The 25,531-nt window shown below is 47.0% G+C and overlaps 1 protein-coding gene across 1 annotated transcript in view; it reads right to left on the bottom strand.

The window, feature by feature from the left end:
- Positions 1 to 25,531, bottom strand: part of LOC149358978 (plexin-B-like) — a 174,965-nt gene that overhangs the window by 28,563 nt on the left and 120,871 nt on the right. The window contains exons 17-19 of the mRNA XM_089571152.1: positions 23,342 to 23,487; positions 20,312 to 20,417; positions 1,388 to 1,524 (exon numbers count right to left, since the gene is read on the bottom strand). Of these exons, the coding sequence (XP_089427278.1) occupies positions 1,388 to 1,524; positions 20,312 to 20,417; positions 23,342 to 23,487 (389 nt within the window). The remainder of the gene's footprint in view (positions 1 to 1,387; positions 1,525 to 20,311; positions 20,418 to 23,341; positions 23,488 to 25,531) is intronic.

Here is a 25,531-nt window from a genome sequence, read left to right as displayed (position 1 = left end):
ATTGACTATCTTCGTGATGGTGCTGAAGCTATAAACGCACTTTCCCATAAAAGCGCGGCCCGCAGTGCTTCGCCTATGTGGTCAAGTGCAGGTAGGTCTTGGTTGGCAATAGCGGTAAGCGCGCGCGTTTCTCGGCAGGCTCCAGCGAAACACCGCAAATCCGCCTATATTTCCCAAATCTAATGCAAAGATTGAGGAAAACGGGGAGCAATCGCGGATTCGTTGAGAATGCCATTTCATGATGGTTAGATTTTAGCCATACCACTGCCTAGTTATTTCTTGCAGGTCAGCTGATATATCGAAGGCTGTCGAATTCTGGACACCTGAGATACGTAGAACTAGCTCCGGCCTAAAGACCAGGACCCTGTGCCGCCGACTTGACAGGACTTGCTTTTCACGCAATTCGGCGAAAGCAAAAATGTCAGTCGATGCCCTCAAAAACGACCCCCAAGGAAAGAAGAACGTGCTGGTTTTCGTATCTTAGTGGAAATCTTGATGTAAACACAAAACGGTAAATGTAGCGACTACTCCCCGGTACGCGTCAGCATCTCGCACAACAATTTGTGCACCGTACCACTGGTCGAATAGCAAAGCATCGGACTCGCATGCTGCACTCTAAACACGAATATGCCTCTATGGGAGTGAAAAAGGGAATGCGCTATAGGTCAGCTTACTCTCTTTCAATTCCTGTGGAGGTACTATAGGCTCCAGTACCATCACCGGATGCACACTGATTATCTGAGGGGCAGAAGTACCCGCTCTTATTTGCTCGGTTTTCTCAGGGTTGGAACGTTTAGAAAAGGTAATGTGCTATCTTGGATCAAGCGCTACGAAACCAAGCACGGCCCGCATACGAGGCGGATGCTCTATGTCTATAGGCCGTCGCTGTGGCCGATAATAAAACAAAGCTAGTCTCCACTATCGCATGCCTAAGAGCCCGCCCTATTCCTGCTATACTTACCAGTCAACCGTGACACTCATCGATCAACCATTAACTCTCATCGATTGACCATTAACTCTTATTGGTCAACCACTAACTCTTATTTAAGAATAAAGTGCATTGCATACAGAAACGGAGCGTTGAGCTGACGCCAGATTTCTTAATATTGACGCGTGGCGTGGATCTTTTCATTTCTTGCCAACCCGGCAGTCGTATTGGTGCGACCGCCACCTATTCATGTGTTGGGGCTTTGTATTGTAGTGTAAAATTGTTCTGGCTCGACACGCTGCTCTCGCGTAAAAATTCATTTCCGATGAGCGCTTAAAGTATTTAGGCTAAGAAAATGACACATCAAGACTTTCCACTGAAGAATTCGCAGCGATTTGTTTTTTTTTTCAGTATAGTTCAGCCGGGATTAGCCTTAGGAGATTTCACAGCAGCTCTCACCTTTCTACGTGGCACACGATGTCGTCCAGGTAGACGCTCACGTGACTACCAACGTTGAGGTTGGTCCCGTTCAAGTAGAGGCGAGTGCCGCCAGACTGAGGTCCCACCCGAGGCTGTACTCCGGTCAGCTCAACCGGCTGCGAAGAAACAAAAAGCAGCGATGTAATTTCGCCTAATTATATCTAGTGTATGTATAGTTAAGCTGCACACTTGTTATACCTGGCCAGACTTCTTTATCGTTCTTTGGTATTTACAGATGCGACATACAACTAAAGCATGCGAGGTCAGAGAATCTAAAAATAATTTCTAGCCTGTCTACCTACGCTGTGAAAGACAGGGAAAGACTGTGTATCGGTCTTGTACCGGCAATATACGCCTATTTACAGGCTTTCAGACACCTTTTCGCCTTTGCGTGCGGCTTCATAAGGCTGCCGCTTCGTACTGTTGAATGTTTTCATGCGGCATCTTTAAACCCGCGAAGCGTTTCAGGCCGAAACGATGCTTTCCGGCTCTAGGATAATTCAGCCCCACCGGACGGCGGCAGCAGATCCGTCAAACGCGTTCACATGCAGAAAGAGTGTACCAGACATGGCGTGACCAATGGTGACAACGACGACGATGACAATGATGATGTCAACGACTTATGCGGTTACGACATTAGTTCCAACTATGGGGTCGGGTGCAACTTCGCCGTAATTTCGAGACGACGTTCGACGGAAATTGTCGAGAATGGAAGCTAAAAGTATTTTATCCCTTAAAATGTGTGCCTTAGTGCATTTTTAACACATTCAGGTTTCTGAAGGAAACAAGTCCTGTAGTCTAAATGTTGGCTCGCGGGCTGAGGCTTCCCTTCCGCTCCTTGTTCATTTTGTGTATTCGAAAATGTCATCTTCCCTGCTCTCTCTACTCAGTGATATGCGGAGCCCCACGTCTTAATATGTATATGAAACATAAAAGTGCCTACAAGCAATACGTTTTTTTTTTGTTGCTGGTAAAAAAGCAATAAAAGCAAAAAGCCCTTTATTTCCACTTAGGCTGCAGGAACAGAACTGTCCCCTCCCCGCGCACCCGCCCACCGCGCACCCGCGCACCGACGCACGCGCGCACGCACGCACGCACGCACGAATTTTAAATCGTTCACATTGGCATGATGGCGCGATAAAGGAGAAAAAAAAAACGAGTACGTTCAGTCGTTCTCAAAAGCATGGGGAACGAAACCAACGTTCACTCTCTTCTTTCCAACATCGTAGTCAGTAGCGGAGCAACAAGCTGGGCAAGTTGGATGTTCATCCTGAAATGGGATCCACTTCTGCTCCAGTAGTCCGTGTTTTCTAGCGCAGTAACCCCATTTTGAAGACTATCGTCGCAAGTGCATAGTGCGGCATTTCACCCGCAGCTGCACCTCGTAAAAAGGCATCGCAAGCCCAGTGTTGGCTGCACAGGCGCGGCGGGCGACAGCTTGACGCGTGCACTTGTCGATACACAACAAAAGATGCCGTCAGCGGGAGCACCGGAAAGAGGGACTAGTGACGCACGCGCGTGGAATGCGCCGGGGGGAGCCGTTGTCTGTGTGTCTCCCTTAACGAGGCCGCATTCACGCCTCGTTCGGCAGCGTTAACGAGTTCGAACGCCGGAGAAGAAAAGACGGGGGGCTCTGCGGGGAAGGTTGCTTTTTCACCCAGGGCTTTTCTCAAAGGACGAATGCGCGTCGCTCTTTGGTATGTTCTTACCACAGCTCTGCGTCAACACAATATAACAATTACTTTCCTTCAATTCTACTTGGTTCTTATTGTCCGCTGCCACGGCTGCCTGCTCTCGGTGATAACAAGGGCGCATATGTTGACGCTTGGTCAAACGACAGAGCGCGAATAGGAGAAGGATTAAAATGGAAAGTTTATTTTATGCTTGCCTTCAGGCTGCACTCGGTGACATTGTTAGGATTTCAGATTTTTTGCATTTGAGAAGGAAATAAAACTCTTAGTCATAATATCGAGCCACTTAGAGCGCTCGTATTTCATAAAAAGAAGGTACCGACGACTTAAAGTGAACATTTCTAAGCCATTTTTGCCATAGTGAGATATATAGTCAGCACAAGAATTTATACTGCTGTTTTATCTATCCATTAATTAGCATAAACCGCAATTTTATTGTATCGATGTATCATGCTGTCAGTCAGGGTTTCAACATGATAGACTTGTATTTTCCAAATATTGCAGAAAGATATATTACATAACCCGTTCAACACGATAGAAAAGGCAGTCATTAGCAAGATCGATCCCAATCCTGATTTCACGTATGCTATGCTAATCTATTGGCGTCGATGCACGACACACCCAGTAACCAAAGCGAGGGCGCAGCTCTTTGAGTGTATCATTATAATAATCAAGAAACTATGAAACTTAGCACACGCGGTAAAAGAAATGCAGGAAGAGCAGGGACGACCTATCGGGAGGCTGGAACGTTGCCACTAACCGCCAATTTCAAAAAGCTGTCAGCACGAGCGCATTCAGCGCCGACACTACGCAGCACCCTTTCGCTAAGGGCTCACGCTAGGCGCGCTGACGTGTACGCCGAGCGTAGCGCGGTTCCATTTCCACAGTGCGCCGGCGAAGCGTGCGCGCTAGTCGGCACCTTTTCTGCGGCCGTTGCCGTTCGCGGTTCCCTGCCGAGCGCAACTGCGGCTGGCCCAGAACCACGCGTTCGAGTCGGTCGATACCGCGCACAATACGCTAAAGCGTGGAGTGCTTGTTCTGCTCGTCGAGCGACGACCCCTCAGGACTGGCGCACAAAAATATGCCGTTTGTTGAAGCTAGCGCTGGAATCAGCCAATCGGCAGCTGTGAGCCTGCGTGAAAGGCTTGTGATTGGTTGGACCAACCCGTGCGCTGGCCAGTGCCACGCAATCACAAATCACAGTCAAGTGAGCAGCTTTCTTTTTCGCAAGAATCCAAATCCAGGAACCTCTCCTTTGAGAAGACATCAAAATTAAATGGGCTTATAACTAGCGTATTAAAGCATACCACGAAACAGCGTCGAATGTGTGCCTGCGAATAAAAAAGTTCTGCGTTTTTCTTAGTTTCTGTCAAAGTAGATATGTCTCATTTCGGAGAAAAACGTCCCCAAGTGCGAGCTGTTTCATGCATTTGGGCCTTTATGAACAAGATCACTGTGTAACTTCGAAAATAAAGCGCGGGTTAAGACAAACAGAGTGTAGGAGACGTACGCGACTCCCTTTGGCTTGTTTCATGGTTTTATGGTTCATAGGGGTTTAACGTCCAAAACCGGCTCAGGCTATGAAAGACGCCGTAGTGAAGGGCTCCGGAAAATTCGACCACCTGGTGCTCTTTAACGCGAACTGACATCGCACAGTACACGGGTCTCTAGCATTTCGCCTCCATCGAAATTCGACCGCCGCGGCTGGGGTCGAACCCGCGTCTTTCGGGTCAGCAGCCGAGCGCCATAACCACTGAGCCACCGCGGCGGCCTTTTTCGCTTGTGTTGGCACGGTGAAGCGTTTCGCCTTCATCAAGGTTGCGACGGTCAGGGACCTATTGAGCTCAGCCAGGAGTGTGCTCGAAAGTCTTGCATTGGGCTTTGTTGGCCACCTCATGATTCCTGCAAGGCCACAGGCAATCCGCCTTTTTCACAAGATGTGGCTCCCTGCGGGGAGTGGCGAAAATTCGTAGACCTGCTGTCGGTTGAAAACAAACACGCGTGGGAGACGCAGGCGCAATCTGGTTCCAAGAGGCGCAAAATGTGACTGCAAAGTGGCAGCTGTGCGCTTGACAGCTGCCGCCACCTGTCGCATACTCCTGTCGTTAACATAAAGCGCGCATGCGCAGTAGGAGCTAGCTGTTTGTTTTCAACCAGTCGAACTGGAGGAGGAGAGGCGCGCATACGCAGAGTAACCGTGTGAAAAACACGGATTCTCAACCTCGTTCCGTACGTTGGGCTAGTCACCGCGCTGAAATATTTTCAAACACTTCGGCTCAGCAGGTCCATTGTTAATAGGGATAAGGCACTGGCGCTGTGCACCGACCAGAACAGACACCCCGGGAAAACACTTCACCGGGAACGCTTCATCCTTGAGTTCTTGGCAGCCGTGTGCACGGAACATACAAACAAATTTATTTCTTTTGAACCACTTGTCCACCTGCCGGCGGTAAGCAGGTGAGGGAGTACTGAATGCGTCATTAGGAGAGAGATCAGGACATGGCAATGCGATAAGATACCTGTGAGTGTCTGTAGGGAATTAATGCTCATCGGGTTCTGCATATCCGACACGCCGTAGTACACTTCTATTTCCCCAACCACTCGTACTTGTTGAAAACCTGAAACGACATGCGCTGCTCATTACACAATAGAATAGGACAAAACTGTACTTGAGCCGTGGATAACATGAAAACAGATTCCATACAGCGACGGGCGTAGCGCACTTTAACCTTCTTAATTGTTGTAAAGAAAAACACCGTGTTAACGTCCTTGCTTTCGCGAAATGTTGCTGCATAGCTTACCTGAATCATAACGTCAGTATTGCACTCACTTAATGAGCCAGCGCCGAGAGCCGTCGGAGTCTCAAGATCCGTTTTTCACACAATATTGCTACGGGCGCTGGGAGGACGACGAAGTGGTTTGTAACGAAGACGACGCTGAGGTGCGCGCTTGTGTGCTGAGAGACTACTCCAAGCCGTCGGTCCCTTGCGTAGCAGGTTACCTCTGCTGTTTCTACTGCTGCTTCTAGCCGCCACGTATCATTTGGTGGAGGTGCGGGTTAAGAGAGGATTTTCAGGCCGGGTCAGTGATGCAGCGTCACCTCCGGGGGCTGCATCGGCTAGTTTTCCGAGAAGCGGCGGGAGGTCAAAGGAGAAGGGCTGCGGCGTGTGGTAGGAGAACGGGAGCGGCGGCCTAATGGGGAAGGTGAGCGGCTGGACCCACGAGCATGCGGAGAGGGCTCGTCACGGAGCGGATCGGGACGTGGTGTGAAGCGGCGCGGGCCGTAGTCGTTGCGGCGGTCGACGAAGGAGTAGGGGCGAGGTGGCGGGGACCAACGGCTGCGGCAGGGACGGGAGATGTGTCCGACGCGAGAGCAGGTAAAACAGACCGGCCTGTCATCAGAGGTACGCCATTCAGCAGGATTGCGATATCGGTACCGAGGCGAGAAGCTGCGACTGTAAGTGGCAGCTGCGATCACTGGAGGGTCCGGGCTGGCATGAGCGTTGTCCACGACGCGAGAAGAAGGGACGGCCATGTTCGCAACCTCCTGGCGAACGACGGCTTGGATGAGGGCCAAGGTGTTGTCCGGCAGTGGCAAGGAAGAAACAGCGGGCGTCATCGCCTCCAGTTCGCGGCGCAAGATACGGGTTAAGTTAGCCGGGTCGGAAGGCTGCCGCAATGTTGGCAGATCTTCACAGGAGGAGCTTGCAGCAGTGTTCGGCAGCCGATCAAAACGGTGAGAAATGAGCCGGTGTTTGGCTTGCTCGAAACGCCGGCACACCTCAAGAACAGAAGCGATCGTGGAACAGTCTTTGCATAGAAGCAGATTAAAGGCATCGATCGGCAATGCCTTTCAGTATGTGGCCAACGCGATCTGCCTCGGACATGTCTTTATCAACTTTACGGCACAAGGCGAGGACGTCTTGTATGTAGGCTATGTATGGCTCGGAGGAAGTTTGGGCGCGTGACGCGAGTGCCTTCTTGGCGGCGAGTTGGCGGCCGATGGGTTTTCCGAAGAGGTCGCGGAGCTTCTGCTTACAGATGTCCCATGATGTCAAGTCATCTTCGTGGGTTTCGAACCACACTCTCGCGGTGCCGGTCAGGTAAAATATGACGCTAGCGAGCATCAGCGTTGGATCCCACGTATCAATATTCATTATCGTTTGCTGATATTTTCCTTTCACGACCGCCCATTTCCTCTCTGGAAGAGAGATTTCACCTTTCGCTGACCACCTTGTGCGCACACAAAGAGAACTCATTCCCTGGCATTACGCACAACGTTATTCGCGCGGCGAAGAAAAAAAAAACAAAAGCAATAAGAAGGCAAAAACAAGAAAAAAAAAAGTGTGAAGATCAGATAAGGGTGCAGCGCTGTTCCTTTCTAATCTACCAGAACTGAGCAACCATCAGCGATGAGCACATGGGTGGTCCATAACCAAAGCAGGGCAGCGCCATCGATGTATAAAAACAAAAAACGAACGCCGAAAAGCCTAAGAAAAAGATATCTCAAGGAATTTGCGCATTTTTACGCTTTGGCTGCCCGCTCGCGGGAAGCCTTATTTCGTAGGGGCGTGCCAATGGGGCGTTCGCTCGAATCCCAGGCACGGATGACGGATGACGACCTAGATGGATGGTTCGTTTTTCTACTCTTTCCTTTCTCCAGCCTCCCGAATGAGATGGCCATTCTTCTACGCTCGGTGAGGGAGCGCAGCTTATTATTACCACCTCACGAGTGGAAGAAAGGCGCCGAATAGGCCGCTTCCCCAATGAGGGGTTTTCCCATCTAGCCTTTCTCAACCTCTTATCCCTTCTTCCTCACCACGTACCGCCAGGCACCACCACTGATTTCTTCTCGAATAGTGAACAGAAAAAAAGCGACAAAAAAAAGATCAGCGAGCCAACAGTTCCGCACCTCTTGTTCGCTTGCCTGCGGAGTTCGCGCGAGCTGTTCTTTGAAGCCGTTGGAGGAGGCTTAGAACGCACGTAAGGGATGAGTGCGCCCTGATATGCCCATGACAGGGCCTGCGCTCTAGCACGGCTTTCATAGCTGGCATGTTTGATGCGCTGCCTGCGAGCGTGGCTTGTGGCCCGCTTCGGGTATAGTGGTTGAGCGCTGGTGCCAAGAGGAGGAGGATGCGTTGATTGCTCCACAGTTTGGCCTTGCGGTGGTACGATCGGGGCCGTGCTATAGCCGCTGAGCGAAATTACGAAAGCCGGGCTTGTTTTGGACAGAGTTCAGTATTAACAGCAATGACGGGTGAAGTACTTTCATGAGCGAAAAAGTGCAGCGTGGAACAAAAAAAATATGAGAGGCGAGGAGGCAGACGTGTCACGTGGGTGCTGTTGAGTGGACATTGGCGGTGATTGGGATGACTGATGATGCTCGAGTGAGCGATGGTATTCGTTATTTCCTGTCGACTCCCGTCGAATGGCCGCGCACGCGCACAATAGGCCCCTGTGAGCGATGACGGGCAACCAGTCTGCGCACCTTTATAGAAGCTGTGCGCTAGAAGTTCCCCAAAGTCCACAGCCGTTCATCATAATCTCATTTCTATTACATGGCACTAGTAGCATGACTACAAGAGGGCGAGGCTTCTTTGGTGCATTGAATTTTTGTTTTGAGTGTGCGAAGGAGGATCATGTGCTATTTCATGCACTTCACGGTTCCACCCGTTTCTGACGCAAGCTTAATCGGAGGATATACATCATATAATACATCATAGAACACATCATACAATCAGAAAGGTAAATATATGAAATGAAGACATAAGCTCAGGAAATGAAGTCATCCTTTATTTCTACTGGATACAAACCAAAAAGACTCAGTGGTGTCGTAATAAATAAACACCAGAAATAGTAAACGAACCTTTGCACTTGGGGATGATGAACCGGTGGCGGGTTATGAACCACTGTGGCACACCAAAAGGAGCCTCGCCCGTTTGTTCCAACCAGCAGGCGCCGTACGCTGCTTCATCAGCGCCTCGTTTCCCGAAGAGAATTGAGCCGGCCGCGAAACGAGCGAGGAGCTCACCCCTTTAATTACTGCTAGGGAGCGTACAGGGGACGGAGGGAGAGACGCGTAGGGAGCGCATGCAGCACCGCAAAACAGACGACGGTATCTCGTGGCTTGTGCCGGTTCGTGTGAATCGCTCGCTACATCCGTTATCGCGACGACAGGCTGGCGTCGCTCGGGATGCGATGCGGTATACACTTCGAGGAAAGGCGCGATGGGAATAAATAAGGGAGATGGGGAGGGAAATCGTAGAGGAGAAGGGGGAAGGATGCTAGACCCGCCGCCGACAAATGAAATCCCCCCCCCCCCCCCCCACCCCAAACCTCTGTTCACTCGTCGGGAGCTTCGAGAACACTCATCATGACGCACGCCGAGCGAGTACATATAACGTGCTCAAGAACAAAAAGGCGCACGCCAACTTTTTGCCGCCAGTTGCGCGTATACCCGGGCAAACGTGGGGCGCGGGAGCTGGCCTGCGAGGCTGAGGGCTTCTCCTCCCCATCTTCCTCGGGCTATAAGCGAAGGAAATTTCTCTCTCTCTCTCTCTTGCGCGCTTCGTGACAGGAACAATTAATGAGCCATTTATCATGGCTGCGTTCCGGCTCGTCCGCGCTCATCTCCGGCTCATTCCCCGCAGATCCCTTGGGCACACTGGCTCCGCGGAGGGTTTAAGCTTCCGAGCTTCCTCCCGCGCATACCCCCTTCCGACCCGACCACCTTCACCGAAACCCCAGAGTAAATTCTCCTTCCTTTTTTTTTCCCCTCCGCATTTCGTTTATTGCCTTTCCTTGCTCACCACCATCGCCGTGCCTACCCTTCTAGCTCGCCAGAATCAGGGGTAAAGTTTCTATGGGAACCCATGCGCGGTAGCGAAGCGTTACGGTATATACGGAAAGCCAACGTCGACGTGAAGCTTCCGGAGCGGCGTAAACTCGGGGTTTCCAAAAGCCGTTCATGCGCGAGGAGATCTTCGACGATGCGGTATCTCGCACCGCGACCGGCCTCGTGCACGAAGCGAAGCTCTTGCGCGCGTATATGTTTCCCTGTATTTCCTACCGCCCGTCCCCCAGAGCGAGGGCCGTTGAAAGGTGCCGCTACCGGTTTTGCACTAGCTCCCACCTAGCCGTAAGACGTCGCCTGACTTTGTATTTACCACGCCCCGCCCCCCCCCCCACCCCCCCTACCCCCCCTGTCTCAAAATTCTTGGATACAATAAATTGTTACTACCAATTTCTTTTATGCATAGACTTTCCTTTATACTTTAAGTGTGTCCATTACATTTCCATGTACATTTCTCTACCCATTACTCACTTTTCTCTTGGCCCGTAATAGAAGAATAAACATATTCCTTTGTCCGCATATTACTGATTTTGCTTGTAATTTGTATACTTTTCTGACATTTATATGCGCATTTCTGTATATATTAAGCGTTTTTTTATCACCCGTAATATTGGCACGCTACGAAATTACGGCTGCGCCAAATGCATTTACTTGGACGAGGCTATCTTCAGGAGACGTGAGAGTAAGTTTTATGAGAACATTCTTTGCGTAAATAGCACACTGAACGAATAGAAACAAGAAGAAAACAATGCGTGCAAGCCTGCTTCCTTCTAAACTTTGACGCATGCGCTGTTTGCATCCAGACTGAATAACAAACTAACTAAACTTGCTGTTTTGCAACATCAGAACAACAGTAATAGAACTGTCTCGATCGCGAATGAGGTAACGATACGTACTGTGAATTTCTATTACATACACGGTGTGAGTGCTTTTGCAACTTTTTTAAATTTGTAAATAAACCAGTCAGTTCGAAACGCAGTAGTTTTCCGCACTGTGGATGAGGTAAACAGCACGCGCACTAAAAAGCAAACACAAAACACCCTGCAATCTGATACGAAGAAATTTACGCAGCAACCGAAATCTACAGCACTGCAGCACCTACAGACGATCCGCACGTTTCAAACGCAACGATATTGAAATTTCCGAAGCTCCAAGGCAGAATCTTATGTATCTTTTTTCTCCAAATCATGATTCCATCTAGGACATCTGCCAGGCCATGCCTTTTCCTTTCGCCACTATATATATATATATATATATATATATATATATATATATATATATATATATATATATATATATTTCCACAGTGCGCACATCGCTCTAAGCTGTTTTTCCCACACTACATGTTTGCTTCATCCCATATATCTCCAACACCACGACGGGAATTAAAAATTTAGTGGCCCATATATTCTTGAACTCGCACGCCGACGGGCATAAATTATAAATAAAGCGCCGCAAAGGTAGAACGGAGAAACATCACAGGAAGGGGGGGCATCGTTTTCCAGTTCCTTCTTTCGTTCTTATTCGTCTTCTACAAGATTACATTCTACGACGTTGAATAACGCATAGGGAAGTTGGTCCCGCGCTGTCTTCGTGCTCGAAATTGGATTCCCCGAGACCCCGCATGCGCAGGCGTCTGTCCCGCCGCCGCGTCCCAATAACATACGCACAAATTTGCGCGCCGTCTGGATCACGCTAAATCGGCTTAGAAAAAAAAAAGGAAGAAACTAGAAGCATCCGGCGGTAGACAAAGTGAAGCAGGCCGCGCATCGAATTAAAATGTATGCAAATCCGGCCTGCTTCTGCTGTACAGGAGAACGCCTGAGCCGCTGGACCGTCGGAATTGAATTTCGCCCCGTAGAGCTCCTGACTCTACGGCGAAGGTCGAGCCCCGCACCGCTGTACATGAACCCGCGAGCAAAAATGGGCAGCCGGCATTGCGTGGGTCACGAGAGTGAGGCTGGGAGACCGCCAAAACAGCGAGGAATTCGTTCCTAGAATGGGACGCATTGTTGAAAGAAAAATAAATACCATACAGATGTAAACAAACAAGCAATATTTCACGCAGACGTTATAATGTACTGAGCCGTGCTGACGCTGCGCCTCGCTCCAGTGTTTGCAGCAAAAGAATGTACGTATTGCGCAGAATTGTTGACAGTGGGTTAAGTTAGGCGTTGCATCATTCATTCCAAGTAAACAAACTTTCAGTCCTCTCAGGGACCTAGCTTTGCATCCTTCAGTCATTTTTATTCGATTTTAGTTGGGTTGTGAGATTAGTATTTTCGAAACCCAGTTGAATACGAATAATGCAGCTTTGCTAGCGAATCGAATCCAGATAGTGTATTGGAACTCCGATTTGAATTCTAACTGAATAGTGATGAAAGCGAATAGAATCAGAATCAAATATTTTTAAGTATATTCGTTACTCCGAATATTTGCACAAAACGAATAATCATGCTACACCGTTAAAAGCTAGCGACGAGGCTGCGGTACCACGCTACCACTTATGGAGTTGTTGTAGGAATAGCTGCCAAAAGAGGCAGCACTGATTTCCGCTAGGGGATGCGCAGCATGAACTAGGTAAATTGACTCCATAGCAGTCGTGTCATAGATACTGAAAAAAAAAAAAACCTTTTGCAGCTTGCGAGGACAGCAAGTAAACTACAGGCATACCTCAGAAGATGAGATGGGTGAGATTTACGTATAAGCCATGAACTCGGAGATCGATTACCAAGGCAAGGTTTCGGAAACCTGCCTGAGCCCTGTAGCATCATCCAATCTAAGAGGTCATGTATTAGCGTTAAGAACGCCGCCAAAAGAATGGACCGTGCCATGGCACCGAACCCTCCTTCCTTAGCACACCGGTCGGAGCAGCATGTTGTGAAGCTTCGGAGTGGGCCCTATTTTTCTGACCGCCATCAAAGAAACACGTGGCTTGTCTCATCCGAAGTTAGCGCGAGTTATTGGAAAGCTATTCGAAAACTTCATAATATATTCGATACGCTTCGACAAATGTTTAACGCGCACTATTAAATTCATTCACAGGTTCGATAGGGATACTATGCGATTCGCTATTTGAAAAATTCGAATATTCGCATACCTGTATATCGTTTTTTTAGACAGCTGTCCATACTTTAGGCTATGTACTCGTATTTTAGACCCTAATGTTGCTTAATGTTCGTAACTTATTTTACTTTGTATTTATCTGATAATAATCGGTTTTGTCGATGCGCCACTAACGCGTAAGTACGTACATCTACTATTACTACTACTGCCCAGAAGTACTTCGTTTCTTGCATAGTTCATATTTTTAAGCACAAGCAACGTTGCTAAAAAGTTGCTTCTTCCCTGTATGTGGAATTTCCTGTCACTGAGCACTACACCCCGCAAGTGAATGCCCAAGCTTATGGGCAAGGTTGGATGAGCAGGGCTGCTTGCAACGCCGTTGCAATCTTTAATCGTGAAATGCCTGTTTTATGTTTCTGGTTGTATACCTACTATACTTCGCTAACACGTCACCAGCGTGTTGTCTGTTATTGCTCTTTCTATTAAGCATCACTCTCCTTAAGAGAACACAAAAAGGAAAGCATGTCTAGCCATGCGCTTTCTCTTCCTTCGATCAAAGCTGGCTGGTTTAAGATATCACATTGCACATTTAATATGAGCTCCTTACGGCACCATTTCTTCCACGCATTACCATCGCGTTTCCTTCGCTTGACAGTGGTTCATGACAGGTTTTTATGGGAATTTCACTCTATGACATGTGCCGCCCACGTTGTATATGTCGTGGTCTAACATAATCTCTAAAAGAAGAGCGCTGTACACTCCGAGTCATGCGTCAATTAGTCATAATAGGCGTTGTGATGCGTAATGATGAGTAATGTTCCCTCATGTAATGTCTCAACCTTGACCTTTGAGGAAATAAATAAATAAATAAATTTCTTCCGGCCAGTGTGCTGTGCATGCCAAGAACAAGAGAAATGTGAAGATCAGAGGAATCGCAATCAAATAGAAGCCGACGGGTAAGCACACTACCAACTTGCGCTTGCATCCATTTGACGCTTAATTCTGCCCTATATAATCTATATTCGCGGTGGATCCAGATGGCGGGCAAGCGCACGTGCAAAAAAATCAACTTTGTTGACCAAGGTTTCAACCATAACCTGGCCTTCGTCAGAGCAGTCATAACGGTTACAACTACAGGAGTTTGCAGATCTAGAGAAGTATGCATGGAAATATAAAAAGGCCTATAAATATAGAAAAGAAACAAGAGGTTGACTGTTGCATGAGCAGTGCGTGTTTTTTTTTTTTTCTTCAGCTCTGTTGCCTGAAGAAAAATGGCGCAGTGTATTCGGACGCAAATAGTAAAGTGGCCCTGGACATTACAGCTTCAGGTGATGATCTCTGCGTGAACATTGGGGTGTGCAAGGACACGTGGAGCTCAGCAAGACTACGTTGAACTCCTCATTAACGCTGCTTTATTTGGAATAAACGCTGAATATATTACGACAGTTGCTTAATACTATGCAGGTACCTGCGTACAACGATCGCAGCTGATGGTTCTAAGAAGTAGCGGAGCACTGTCTGCGCTGCACTGCAGCAGGAATTTATGCTGGGTCTATTGACTCAGAGGCAGAACTTACGGGGCCCACAACTGTATCAAAATAGCAGGCCTAAACCCTAGCGGCGGCCGACGTATGGCGTGCTTCGCTCGCTTCGCTGTCGAAGGCATCGCGGAAACCGACTGTATCTTAATTTGAATGAGTTATTCTCCTATTTTTAAAGTTCTGCTCTGAGGAAAATTGATCGGACGATAGACAGTGGCTAGTTTCAAACCACCAAGCTCTGAAGCAGGTTAAGCCCAGCATCGCCTACAGCGAGCGATGTGTTGCGAGCACGGTGGCTGGCAACATGCCGCTCTGGGAAGCGCGTCACAGGTGTGGGTACATTCTATTCTTGTGTCCAGGTTACAGAAAATCTCAATTATTCTCATGTTCAATATACCGAATTATCTATATATTTCGCGATCCCCTTTGAGTTAGATATAAGCAGCTTCGAATTTACTCACAAATGCAACAAGTGTATTTTCAGTGTACAGCGCTGGCATAGTGTACTCCGTCGAGCACGGATACTCGTCGGCCGAATGCGCCTCAACCGAGAGCTAAATCACACTGAAAATTAAAGAGCGTTAAAAATAGATTTACATTTCTTCATTTCTTTGCTTCACTCGGCGTGCGAGGGGTGTTCGTTATAGTGGGCCGACTGGTCTTTCTACTTTTATTCGGAACAATTCCTAAAAGATGATTGCACACAAAGGTAGTTGTGTACTTTTATGCCTCAGCTGTGTTTTGTCAAAGTAACGAGCTTGACTAATCTGACGCAGCTTAAATGCGCAAAAAATGACTACATGACACATGTGACGCACGATGGCCAGGACGCACCTAAGGCGTTGAGTGCACGCTTCTGTGACCGATCGTGGATTGAGCCTGTTAGAGTTTTTGCGGGGAGGCTACTCTTATTCTTTTAATCCTTCTTCATTTCGACATTTTGGTCCTTACTGCCTTATTCGTGGCCGACGCTTGGTGCATGGTATTCGCTATAAAGGAGACACCTGGAGTATTGCGCAAAAACTGAGATCTCAAGCATGTAGTGACATAATCAAAATGAGATGCCTTTATTTCGGTGGGCATCCTGGTGCTCAAAATAAAGAGAACTTCTGCAGTGCCACAACGCAAAACACCACTAACTAGTCATAGCGGCCTGCTGTAGTTACTATACAACAAAACAACGTATTTGTTCTTTTCTACCCGTTATGAGCACTTTAATCTAAACACCACTTCTGCTCTTCCAATTCTGGCATGGAGCCAAGAAGAAAAACTTGGTGCTTACTCCATGCATGAAGCCTTTTTGCTTAAAAACAGGCTAAATTTGCAAACTAAGAGTCTTACATGCAAAGCAGTCGGTCTATTCAATTAAGCACAATTTGTGCGTTTGGTTCCCGCATATATGTAACTTTGTTGAGACTACATTAAAGTAGATATTTTCCATGTTGTGCGTTTTTTTTTGTGGCTTACTTGGGACATAGTACGAAAGCCCTAACGAGAGCCAGACGCGTAGCCGCATAGTTGATGGACTCAACCCCTAGTGTATCGCCCGATAATGAATTAAGAGGCGCAGACACGGCTTCCCTCACGCCGTTCATTAGCTGTTCGTTATTCGCAGAGCGAGTCTCACGTCAGTGATCGCTCTTGTAATCTCTCGTGTCATAAATGTAGGCACGGCGAGACAGCATTTCTCAATGTTCCCAGTATGGTGAGTCGCGTTGGGGCGATTTTTTTAATTCTTTTATCCCTGTTCATCCCTGTGACAGGGAAAGCCTGCCCAGCTTGCGGTAGGCTTAATCCGTGGTAATCGCCCGCTCTACACATAATGCGAGCGGATCATATTTTTCTATCCTCCTCCGCAAAGCACGCGGACGCTCGTGCAATCTCCCCTTGACGGAGCTCCTGCGTGCGCCCGAGTCGGAAATAATCCCCTCGGCTAGTTGAGGATTTGCGAGGCGCCTTTCAAAGAGAAGGATTTAGCCTTTCTCCGCGGCGCCGAGATGATGCGCGTCTGAGAATTAAAACTCCGGCGTGTAGAGCAACTTTCTGACGGGAGCCCGAGTTTGCAAGCATTTTTGGAATACATATTCGCGCCAGAAGTGGGCCTCGCGCGGGCTGGCTTTGCACACTCGATAACGGCATTGCCTATAGAGAGAGCGAGCGTTCGGCCCGCCCGAGCTATGTCGGCTTTGCCGTCCGATAGAGAGAAGGCGAGAAATAAAAAACAAACACTTCATCGCTGCATCTTTGCATTGCAGCGAGTAGCGTCAGCTGCCAACAGAAGTTCAGCAGAGCGCTTTCGCGCTCCTTATTTACGACTAAGCGTATTAGGGCTGTAAAGACGTGTACATCGCCTGATGAGGCCTTTTAACGACTTGGATACGCGGTGATCCATCAGTATTATTGCATCCAGCACAAATTCAAGCCGGAAGCCAACAGTCAGAGAATAATATGTTCACGGGCTGTTTATTTAGCGGAGCTATAAAATGACCGTGCACGTCAGGGTCCCACGGAAGAGGAAGACGACCTGCATTTGTTTTTCATATCAATGACGGTTCACTGGCGCCGCTGGGGAAAACATATGCGACATATTACAGCAGAATACACTTATGCGGAACAAACTGCGCATACAGGACGATGGAACCAACAGCAATAAGCGCTCCAGGCATCCATCAGTCAACCGAGCAGTCGATACGAGTATTCGGGCGAGGAAATTAAGAGGCTGTGGTCCCAGAGTGGCGCGAAGGAACGCCTTTACTTTGCTTTGCGAAAAGCAGAAAAACGATGTGGATTATGTATTCTCTCTTCTGATGTGCTGACAGTATAGTGTAACGCATTCAGTTAATGCGAGCGAGTTGGGGGACGAATGTAAACACTACAAGCAGATAAGAACTGAGTGCGAGTTTCTGGCATGTCACTCCTGGCAACCGTGACAGCAGGATGGATGAAGTCAAATGAGCCGGTTATTCTCACACCCCTTACAAGCGGACTCTAGTGACAATCTGGGATATGCATGGTCTATCGTTAGCAAATTTCGCACCGAATCGAAAACGCAGTTCGCGTGTCTAAGGTCGGTTTGTGAATGGCGAGCACTCAAGCGCTGATCAGGTACAATGGTCAAGCTAATAAGGGAGTAATTATTCATTGACGTCCACCTGAGTGCAGCCATACGGCTACAAAGGAAAGCTGTGAAGCGGTGGTCCCGGGTTCGAACCCCGGACCAAGACGAATTTTCCTTTAACTTTGAAGTTTCTGAGAAAGCTGTTTCTTTCCTTTGTAGCCGTATGGCGGCGCTCAGGTGGAGGTCAATGAGTAATTACTCCTTTATTACAAATCTACTCCACCTTAGGGGATTCCCCTAAACATTTGACCAATGGTCAAGCTGCTGGCCAAAAACAAAACGTTATTTTAAATGCCGAGGAGTTTTTACAATATCTGATGCCCAGGCGTATGACTCACAAATCCTTACTCATTAAGTGCTCGCGAATGCACAGCATCCCTTTTGTTGAATGCCATGATTGGATACCGCTCCATGAAGGCGCCACCAGATCACAGCGCACTCTTATGAAAAACTTTGGTGAATGCGGCCCGTGAGGTCTCACTTAACGGAACGCACTCATCAACACCGATGGATGAATTTTATTGGCATCCCCTTGGAATTAGGAAAGCACTTGGGAGGCATGTCAAGCCACAATATCTGGCTTTTTTCCCTCGAGCGTCACCATTTGTGCATGGGACAATAAACTGAATTGAAATTGAATTGAAATTAATAAATTTATGCAGATTTAGCTTACTTATCAAAACTTTTAATTGCAATCCTTGTCTGGATGTTTGACATGCTAAGCCATTTCCATGCAGTGTTCTAAGCTATGTTTTTTTTATTTTATATATCTGCGATGGTTCGCACAAATTTTTCCATCAAGCCTTCAAGCCTCCAGTAACAGTCTTTTCTTGCTCATCCACCATCATCATCAACAACATCACGCCCTGCCCCCACTACCATCATCATCATCATTAGCTGAGCTGTGCCCATTGAAGGCGAGAGGTCCCTCTCAGGGACCTCCAATTGTTCCTGCTTTGTGCCGGTGCAATCTCGTGACCGCGGCCAATTTCCTATACTTGAGACTAAATCTGACTGTGGGTCCCCCTTGACTACGTCTTCGCTCTCTAGTATAGGGTTTAAGTCTTCGGTTTAAGTCTACCAGGGGTTTAAGTCTATGGGGTTTAAGTCTACCAGAGTAAATTAGCTAGGGAGAAAAGAGGAGCCACCGTCTATGCGGGTCTTTTAAAGGCATGGCGGAAGCAGATAATTTAGGAGAGGCCGTTTCGTCACACTGTTTCAAGCCTCGGCAGTTGGCTCGTCGTCTCAGCGCGCTAGCGCATGCGCCGCTTGCGTGGCGAAAGTCTAGACTAGCAGACGATCTCACACATGCATCTTACGTGCATTAGTATGGCGTCGTTTGGTGGGTATAAAAAGGAAGTCATGTTTACTCATTAATATTACATTCTGACCGAAGGAATTTGGCCTTTCCTTTAGTCATAGTACAATGCTTTTCGCCTTGTGTGCGCTTCCTTTCTCATGTCATTTTTTCTGATGCTTGTGTGAGTGATGTGGTGTCAGCTTCAGGCACTTCTTGAGAAGAACCCGCGTTGTATCCAGCACTGTGAGGGTGTCGTTCTTTTGGGGGGGGGGGGGGGGGGGGGGGGGGGGGGTTGGTTTCTTTGTTTCTGTGGAAGGACAAATTAAATGCTCAGGTGCAAGTTAGCGCTTGTGGTGTCTACTTCTCTGTCTGTCCTTGTGTCTTAGCTAAACCTTTAGCAGTAAGAGCCTGCTCCGTCCGGTGACAGCACGAATGCAAACGCATACTCTGCCGAAACAACTCATTGATCGTTCAAAACTTTTTTTTTGTCATGGAGCTCGAACAGCCAGGGCCTCTCCTAGCCTTTCCTTCATCTATGCTTAAAGATCACTTTACCCATTGCGGGTATTCCCGGAACGGGACATTTCGTATTTGGCTTTGTTAGTGCTTGTATAAATTATATTAGTGCGTGTATAAATTCTTGAGGAATGGTAGCTGCACATCGATTACATTTACTGTGCGCATATTTAGTACTCTTAAGAGTGAGTTCATTACTTCTATCAAATTTTGCGCAAGCGAACGCTTAGCATTAGGCCGATATGCAAATTAGGAAAGCGTTCCCAAAAGGCTTGCCTGAAGAAAGGTTGTATTGATTCAACTTAATCCGCATTTCCCGCCAAACACAAGCTAACCCAAATGCGAAGAGTCCACCTTCAGGAATTCCTTGGGATGCCCATGTCGAATGAACGATCACTCGTTGCACACTCCCCCCCCCCCCCCCCCCCCCCCCTCCCTCTTCTCAGGAAATTTTGACAAACTCTATGCCCAAAGAGCTCGTTGTCAGTTGAGCATATTACAACACCTGCCGATCACCATTTCTTCTCATTTCAGCTAAAATATCCTCCGCTAGCGTTTTCTCTACAATCTGTGCTGCGTTCTACAGTTCGCGTTCAGAGGTAACCCCCCCCCCCCCCCCCCTCAAGAAAACAAAAAAAAAACGATAAAAATAATACCTGCGCCGGCACCGACATCGCGGCGGTCGAACTGCGCGTAGTTACGCGGCATGCGAGGACATGAATAGTTGAATAGCCCCCCCCCCCCCCCCCCCTCCCTTGTTCTCCTAGCGGCGTCGAGAGCGGGCAGCATGTCCCACGTGCCGATCCCATCGATCTTACCTTGTAGTGAAACTTTTCTTGGGCCTTGGTGATGCCTGCGCGGTTCCCAATGACGACGTACGTTGCCTGCGCACCGTGGGGACTCGGCTGAGTCCGGCACACCACCCTGCGATGCACGAATGAAACATGCGTTCAATTGGCGGGGTGGAATCTGATTCATGTTATCGGCATCTTGCTTAGGCTTCTCTCTTACCGCACACAGTTAAGTTAATTAAGGGGTAACACATTTTCCGTTTATTCCTTTCAATGTTGAAGGCAATTTCAGTAAACATGATTGCAGCACAGAATTCCAGAATAATCATTTCTGTGTGAAAAAAAAATTGTGCGTTTCTCCCTGTAACACCACTGAAACTATAGAGCAAGTCTTGAGTTCCTGATAAAAAAAAAAGCTAGAAACGAAAGTTCGAGAGTCAGAAAGAGTGTACAATTCCTAACTGATCCTTTTCTTTATCGAACGCCATACTTTATTATTATAGCGAAATACATTGAACTGAAACGTGTGATGCACCTAAAATATATAGTGAGCACCCAGCTCAAGCATACTGCTCAAGAAATCAACTCGCTTACATTGCCGTGGACGAAAAAAAAAATGACGGCCCTCGATTAATGGTCTTAGCTTCTCTTGCCTGCGGCGGCCGCGTTTCGGTGGAGGCGAAACGCACGACTGGTAAATGCGTATTGCCACGTTTTTCGCCTCATCTGCGGTCTACAGCGTTGAGTGTTCAGCAAGACTTTGAGTGTTCAGAGTTCTTGTCGCTGTATCAAGCGGATTGACCGAATAAACGTGCAAGCTTTGCTTACGAGAACTTTCGTGAGCAAGAATATAAATCTGATGTGCCGTTAAAACACAATCACCTCATTCTGCTCCCGTTTGCTTATATGGTAATGAAAGGCGCGTGGGCGCTGCGCGATGCTAGTGCAGGTTAAAGATCCTCCGGCAGTCGAAATTAATCCGGAGTTCTTCACTAAGGCATCTCTTCTCTCTTCCTTCCTTCACTTCCACGCTCCCGCGCTTCCCTCACGGCCAAATCGAGGTGTCCACACAGAAATGAGGCAGTTAATACACCTTTCCTTTCCTCAAAACTAAACTCTCGCTCCATTTCTATGCACCTCTGGTAAATACGTATTGCCGTTTTTCGCCTCATCTGCGGCTAACAACGTTGTGTATTCAGAGTTCTTGTCGCTGTATCAAGTGAATTGGTCGACTAAGCGCACAAGTTTTGCTTACGAGAACTTTCGTGTGCAAGAATATAATTCTGATGCGCCATTAAAACAGAACCCCCTCGTTCTGTTGCTGTTTGCTTATATGGTAATGAAAGTTTTACTAACTGCTAAGAGTCTTAACTAATTTGCTTTGCAACCACTCTTAACCAATCCTAACTTCGTACCTTTCCACAGAAAATAACTCTTCTCCCAACAATAAGTTACCCAGACGTGCGCGCCGAACCCTAGTGCTAATGTCTGGGCTGCATAATGCCTTGGCTAATGCTAATGAGCTTACCATTTATAAACCTGCAAAAAGAAAAACCAAAAACTAAAAATCAGCATTCTAAAGGCTTGGTTTTCACTCAAAATGTGTTTTTCTTGAAAAGCCGGTGAGCTCGTCGCGTGTGTAAAGGACACTTATTCTCATTAGCCTGAAAGTGCCTCTTAGCGGGCTGATTAATAAGAGAGATCGAGCGTGCTCCTTTTGCTGTTGTGACGTGAAAGAAACTAGAGAATCAATCATGCCTCCTTAGTTGAGAGCGTTTACAGCTCCGGGGCACATCCATGAGTTGACAAGAAATCGAGAGCCCATGACGGTGTGGGAGGCGCCGTACAATTTTTAGCTCGCATCTGCAAGCAGCCAAAGCAAGCCCGGGAAGGTGTATAGGATAAAAAAAAAAGAAAACAAATTCTACCTTTACGGTTTTCGAACTTTTGTAAATTGTTTCTGAGTGCTAGCTGGATCTCGTTACTTGCGACCTACTTTTCGTCTTTCGGGTGTTTGGCTCGTCTCTTCTTGCATAGGCAGAGCAGAGCCATTTAGCGGAAATTGCGCAGATAAGGAGGCGAGCGCGGGCACTGTTCCTGATGCGTTCCCATTAAAAAGTCGGGAGTTTCTGAAAACCGGTCTTCCTTTTTCTTGTATTCATCTTAACCTTCTTTGTTAGCGTCAGTTTCACTGAACGCCCTCGCAGCTCTTCAGCATCGGCCTTAACAAGAAACCCAGCTTTCTCTCTCGGCGTTAATTGAAGAGAAAGCCGTGGCAAGTTTCGCCGGCCTTGAGCCGTGTATTAAGATAATGGCTTCCAAAGCCTCCGGTTCTTGCTCATCAAGTAAGGGACTAAGTGCAAAATAGAATAAGCTTAGTCTTATCACAAAGCGCCTCCTTTGCTATTTTGATGTGAGCCTTCTCTGCACGTTGTTGAATAGAGTGAGCGCAGAGGAAAACTAAAGGAATTAGATTCGTGCCTTTCATTTTAAAGCTCAGGTACATTAGGGGACTACAATATGTCGTTGCAAAGCGTAAATATGGGATATTTTTGGCGTCAGAATCTCGTAGCTTCTTGTGTTTGATCTCGATTTAAATAACCTCATCTTGCATTTACTTTATTCATGTACGTGAAAAGGGGGAAAAAGTATTGTTACTAAAGAAGTCATAGCAGATGTTCCTGACGCCGCAGAAAAAAATGGCTGTAAAATATTCACAATTGGCAGCCCCACAAAGTCTTAGTCACATGTTCTCAGGCCTGTTCAGCGACGTTGCTAGAGACAAAGGTTTCCGGAACGTTATCACACTTTTTCGAGGGCCCTCTAGAAAGGGCGCACAACACTGAAGAAAGAGACAGATACACTAAACAATCAGAAGCAGTGATGTCCTTTCCCCTTTCAGACTGCCTGCCGCCGTCGATTCTCGATTATTCCGTGAATTTATGCTCAACACTTTCGTGGAAATAATTCTTATAATAAATATAGGCCATACGGAGCTGAATCTGATTCGACGAGCATCTGGTCTCTTTTTACTTTCAAAGCGTTTGGGCAACTTGCCTGACGGACACGTTGTACTCGACGGGTACGCATGGTAGACCACCGACCAGGATCTTGTCCCGAATCTCTTCCTCGCTCGTTCCGAGGTTGCTGCCCTCGATGGTGACCAGCGTGCCCCCTTCCACGGGACCGTTGAGAGGATGGATCTGTGCGTTATACAGCCGGCAAGAAAGAAAGAAAGAAAGAAAGAAAGGAAGAAAGAAAGGAAGAAAGGAAGAAAGAAAGGAAGAAAGAAGGAAAGAAGGGAAGAAAGAAAGAAAGAAAGAAAGAAAGGAAGAAAGAAAGAAAGGAAGGAAGAAAGAAAGGAATGAAGAAAGGAAGGAAGAAAGGAAGAAAGGAAGGAAGAAAGGAAGAGAGGAAGGAAGAAAGGAAGAAAGGAAGAAAGAAAGAAGGGAAGAAGGAAAGAAAGAAAGAAGGAAAGAAAGAAAGAAAGAAAGAAGGGAAGAAAGAAAGAAAGAAAGGAAGAAAGAAAGAAAGAAAGAAAGAAAGAAAGAAAGAAAGAAAGAAAGAAAGAAAGAAAGGAAGAAAGGAAGAAAGAAAGAAAGAAAGAGGGAAAGTGAAAATTCTGGCGTCGCAGTAGACGTTTCTGTCGAAGAAATATTGCATAATTGAAAGAGCACTTGAGAAATGCTAGATTATAGTTGTTTAGAGTGCAAAAACTATACCTGGGCTTAGAGGCACGCGGTGATTGAGAGTTGCCTGCTGAAATGGCCAAACTGTACTTAAGTACGGTAATTTTATTTCCAGGAATTTACAGCGCTGCAGTTTGGGGCGATAACTCATGCAAAAAAAAAACACAGGAGCACCTACTTACCTTATCCGTTGGCGATGCGATAGCATTAGAAGCTGTTCATTCATTTACCGGAAGTGACGTCACTTCCACTTTTATAACAGCACTTCCCTCCAGCCAATGGATGAATTTTATGACTACCGACGTAATGTTTTTAACACTGAGGCTTTAAATCTTTCTCATTTAAAATGAAAGTGCCCCTGTTAGCATCTTGTGAGGAATTATTAATATAGTTCTTGTAATGTAATACTTCTGTATTTATTCTTCTGTAAGTTTATTTTACTGATTGCAATCATTCCTAATTAAAAGCTATAGAGTTTAACAACACTGCACTTAATAGGGTCTTAAAAATGTGTTTTGGCTCGCGTGTCCACTATAACCAGAGGGTAATTTATTTATTTATTTATTTGCTCATTTATTGCACCCTCAGGGCCTACTGACATTGCAGAGAGGAGTTGGTTATATAGGACAAAATAAAACAATGAATACAATGCAGTGAATGTTAATGGAACACAAACTGATTAGACGGTCTAATTTTCTTTATGAGACGAAGCATCTGAAACGTGGTTTATTTATTTATCCTGATTACTTTGAGCTCTAAATACAATCGGAATGCCTAATTTCTTCCGCCAGCTGCAATAACTTTAGATGAAGACATTTCGATACTTCACTTATATCAACCCAATGAAACAATAAACTTCTACGTACACGCAAACACCTATGAAATTTGGCTCCACGGAAGCTTCCTTCAGAGTAAACTGCTAGTTCAGGGCACTAATGTTCAGTTACCAGCCAATCTAAGCGTCTTATTAGGTCCACACAAGCCACCAGCGGACACCGAAATAGTTATGAAGTTTTTGTTGAGCTCCAAAAATAATTACAACTCTGGTTGTGCGGATGGCCATTTTTCTTGCAGAAAAAGAGGGCCAAAAACATCCTGATATTGGAAGCAACGAGCCAAACGTTGAAATACTTGGAGTCCTCCTATCGGATAAAATGTTCTCCGACACGAACAGCACAGACAAAATGCACTACATAGCGATGTTTCCGGAAGTTTCCGGAAGCACTTTTCCTCCTTTTGAGTGAAAGTTCAAAACATTGTTGTGGCTTCAATAAACAACATCAATATTTTTCGCTTCCTTTAAAGGATATACCACAGTGGTAGCCCTTGACACCACGACCTTTCGCCACCGCGCAAACAGCTTAATCTACCTATCTAGACATTAAAACCTGACCAAGGTCGGCTCACCCGAACGACACCAGGTAAACAACTAAAGTCAGCGCCCGTGACCGTGTAATACGCAGGCAGTGTATAACGGCGCTCGAAACGGAGTCAGAGTAAAAACTAAAACACCGAGGTAATGGAGCAAAAAAAAAAAAATCCACTTCCCTAACAGCCA

This window comes from Amblyomma mixtum, chromosome 2 (genome assembly GCF_055824585.1).
Source record: "Amblyomma mixtum isolate Tamu chromosome 2, ASM5582458v1, whole genome shotgun sequence".
Taxonomy (NCBI): Eukaryota; Metazoa; Arthropoda; class Arachnida; order Ixodida; family Ixodidae; genus Amblyomma; species Amblyomma mixtum.
Note: the sequence above shows the minus strand (reverse complement) of the source record. Positions and strands in the feature narration are given on the sequence as shown.